The 3,466-nt window shown below is 53.6% G+C and overlaps 1 protein-coding gene across 1 annotated transcript in view; it reads left to right on the plus strand.

Moving 5' to 3' along the window:
* LOC107184844 (pulmonary surfactant-associated protein D-like) overlaps positions 1-2,642 on the plus strand; it is a 5,562-nt gene extending 2,920 nt beyond the window's left edge. The window contains exon 6 of the mRNA XM_015571198.1: positions 1,984-2,642. Within this exon, the coding sequence (XP_015426684.1) occupies positions 1,984-2,444 (461 nt within the window). The 3' untranslated portion in view covers positions 2,445-2,642. The remainder of the gene's footprint in view (positions 1-1,983) is intronic.
* Positions 2,643-3,466: the final 824 nt, after the last annotated feature.

Genomic DNA, 3,466 nt, shown 5'->3' on the forward strand with positions numbered 1-3,466 from the left:
GAGGGTCTGACCTTGGCATGTGGCCATTGAGAGTCTCACCTGAGACAGGCCCTGGGTCCGGCAGGGGGCAGGCTGCCTCTGGGCTCTGCCCAGTGCTGGGCTCTCCTGCTCCTCCCTGGGTGTTCATCTTGGAGACTCTCCCCTAACCTGGGTGCTGAGGAGTCAGAGGCTCCAGCAGCACAGCCCAGTGCCTGTGCCTGTGGCATCTCCACCTCAGTCCCTAATTCCCCCTCCTCCCCGCTTTCCCCATGTCAGCTTTGAGCTCAAATCATTCAGCAAATCTCATTGATCCAAAGAGGAGTTTCTGACAGAGGAGGTAACACAGGAGTGAGACATAGGGTTGGCTCCTATGTACGTAAAACTACTAAGTACTCATGTACGAAGGGAGAGCATTTCAAGCACTTGGTATATCTCCCTCTCTTCACAAAATTGCATGTATGCTCATTCACTCAAAGGAAAATTCGTGATATACACCTGCCACACGTGTGTGTATTACACACATGCCATCACTCACATCACGTCATGTACACCCATGAGCACACACACATATTCATACACACTAGGTGGACCTTCACTGCTCCCATGTACCTTCAGATGGACGCGTGGCCATGTTCGTGTATGCACACTCAGACCCACCCAGGTGCAAGTAATGAATGGCAGATGAACTCCTGTCCATGGCTGCTCTGGGTGCCCTCCTGAGCCTGTGGAGAGTCTGCCCCCTGAACCCGTGTGGAAGGGTCACAGTGAATCAGGGTGAATCTTGGGCTTCACAGTGAATCAGGGTGAAGCTTGGGCTCCTCACGAGCCCTTTGCGGCTGGAGTACAGGCCTCTCAGGAGCCCTGAAGGTTCTATGCACGAACCCAGAAGTCAAAGGGATGGAAAATGATCCCGGCCAGCGTGGCCCAGTGGTTGAATGTTGGCCTATGAGCCAGGAGATCATGGTTTGAATCCTGGTCAGGCCATGTGCTCGGACTGTGGGCTGGATCCCCAGTAGGGGCCATGAAGGAGACAGCCAATCAATGATTCTCTGTCATCATTGATGTTTCTGTCTAGCTCTAGCCCTTGGAGAAAAAAAAAAAAAGGTTCCCCACCTCTGTCTAATATGTCCTTTCTTGTGTCCATTTATGCTGCCTATACTATAAATAAAAGATTTGCCTCATTTCCAGATATTTTTTACAATGATTAAAGCAAATGAAAACATCACTCAGCCTAACATCCACACAGGACTTGTGCTCAAGAATTCTAGGTTTTTGTGGTCGTGGACAAATCCCTACACTGCATATGAACAGATTTTTTAGCCACTGACAATGTATTTAATCAATAATTTCTAAGCATTTTAGCATAGAAACAAGTTTGGCGGTGCAAAATCACTTCTCTTCCCTCTCCCAGCTCTCCAGCCTCCCCCACATGCACACCTAGAGGCCAGCACTGGGCGCACACAGTGCAGAGATTAGCACAGCGCTGCCCTCAGATGGCCCACCCTCTCCTCTTCTTACCCACACCCACACCCGGCACGGACCTCCCTGTCAATGCCACATGCCCTGCTGTTATGCTGGGTCCACAGTGAGATCAGAGGGAGCTTCTTCCTTGTTTCCAGCTCTCAGAGGCTGAATGATGCGAAAGCTTTCCAGTCCCACCCAGTAACTGGGAAACCGATTCAGCCATGCACATGAAACAGAAAGAGCACGTCTCAGCTCTTGTGTGAGATCAGATAAGGGTGACCCCCAGCTCTACATATGATGGTTACATGATGTTGAGCCTCTTACTTAACCTCTCTGAGCCCCGTGTTCTCACCTGTAACTAGACAGGCAGATCCACCTCCCAGAGCGCACTACGGAACCAGGGTCTAACCATTGTCTTCCCTGGTGCTCTGAGGCCCTATATGGGAGGCCTGGGGCTCTGGTTGGAGCACAAAGGTCTCAGAGCCATGGAGCTTTGGCAGGTGCCCCCAGAACCACAACCTGACTGTCCTCTCCTCCTAGTGGAGCTCTTCCTCAATGGCCGAGGTGTTGGCCAGAAGGTCTTCAAGACAGCAAGCTTTGTAAAGCCTTTTCAGGAGGCACAGCAAGTGTGTGCACAGGCTGGGGGGCAGCTGCCCTCCCCACGCTCTGCAGCTGAGAACGAGGCTTTGCAACAGCTGGTCGAGTTTGAGAACAAGGGTGCTGCATACCTGAGCATGACTGACGCCCAGACGGAGGGCAGCTTCACCTACCCAGGAGGGGAGCCCCTGGTCTATTCCAACTGGAACCCTGGGGAGCCCAACAACAGTGGTGGCAATGAGGACTGTGTGGAGATCTACACCAATGGCCGGTGGAACGACAGGCCCTGTGAAGAGAAGCGCCTTGTGATCTGCGAGTTCTGTGCCCTTGGGGTAGGTGAGGCAGCCGAGGTCCAGGATCCTGTCCCGGACCTGTGTGCTGCCAACATGACAAGGAAGAGCTGACATCACTGTGGCTGGGCTTCTGCATAGACCCCTGGGATGAGGCCAGCCAAGGGCTCCCACGGAACTCCTCTCTCAAAATAAAATATGAAACTGGCTTCACTGGTGCGCTGTCAGAGGAAGAAGGGGCCAGCCTGCTTTCCCAGTTGCAAGGGATAAAATTAGGCCCCAAAATCCAAAGGCTCCTCCTCTGCCCTCTGCCTCCTCAAACTGTCAATCCAGATAGTCATGCCCTCTCCTGTCACTCCCTCCTCTGTCACTCCCTCCACTGTCACTCCCTCCTCTGTCACTCTCTCCTCTTGCTGTGGTGTCCCCTTTTGGCAGTTCCCTACCATCTTCTTTTCCTAACCCCTCCCCCTCTTCTTGACCACTTAATGGCGACCTGCTCAAGACTTAGCTCTTTGTTCTCTCCCCTCCTCACCCTCACTCCAGGAATGAGCTAATTCCATCCAGGGCTCAGATTCCTGGTACCCACATTGCATGCCTGCTCAGGACCTCCTGGAAACCAGGTGTCCTTGGCCAATGCCAGCTGGAGCCCCAGGGCTGGGCTGTTCCTGTGGCTGCTCCTTGTTTCAAGGCCTGAGTCCCAGAAGGTGCACAGTCCCCTGGACTGACTGGCAGGTCATCTGCCTCCCTGGCAGGACTGTGTGGTCCAGTTGAGTAGCCTCCTCCGCATCCCTGCGCACCAGGACCTCATTCCGCCCTGTCATTGTGACTGCCTGTCGGCAGATGGGAGGGAGTCCCAGCTGCACATCCTCTTCCAGCTGAGATCTCAGGCACAGAGGGTCCCGCCACGCTCAGGTTCACCCCCAGCCCTGCCCTGGCCTCCGTCCAGGAGGTTCTTCCCCCATCGCCTCAGAGACAGCTGGGCAGTTCCTCCTCCTTACAAGTTGGTCACGTGAAAGGTCAACTGATCCCAAACCTTATATTTCTGGCCTGTCAGCTTTTAGGCCAAAGGCCTCTGTATACCAGTTGATTTTAATGACACTTGTGCTTAGGAAATTGGAAGCACACCTGGATGAAGC

Source organism: Myotis davidii, unplaced genomic scaffold, assembly GCF_000327345.1.
Source record: "Myotis davidii unplaced genomic scaffold, ASM32734v1 scaffold2728, whole genome shotgun sequence".
NCBI lineage: Eukaryota > Metazoa > Chordata > Mammalia > Chiroptera > Vespertilionidae > Myotis > Myotis davidii.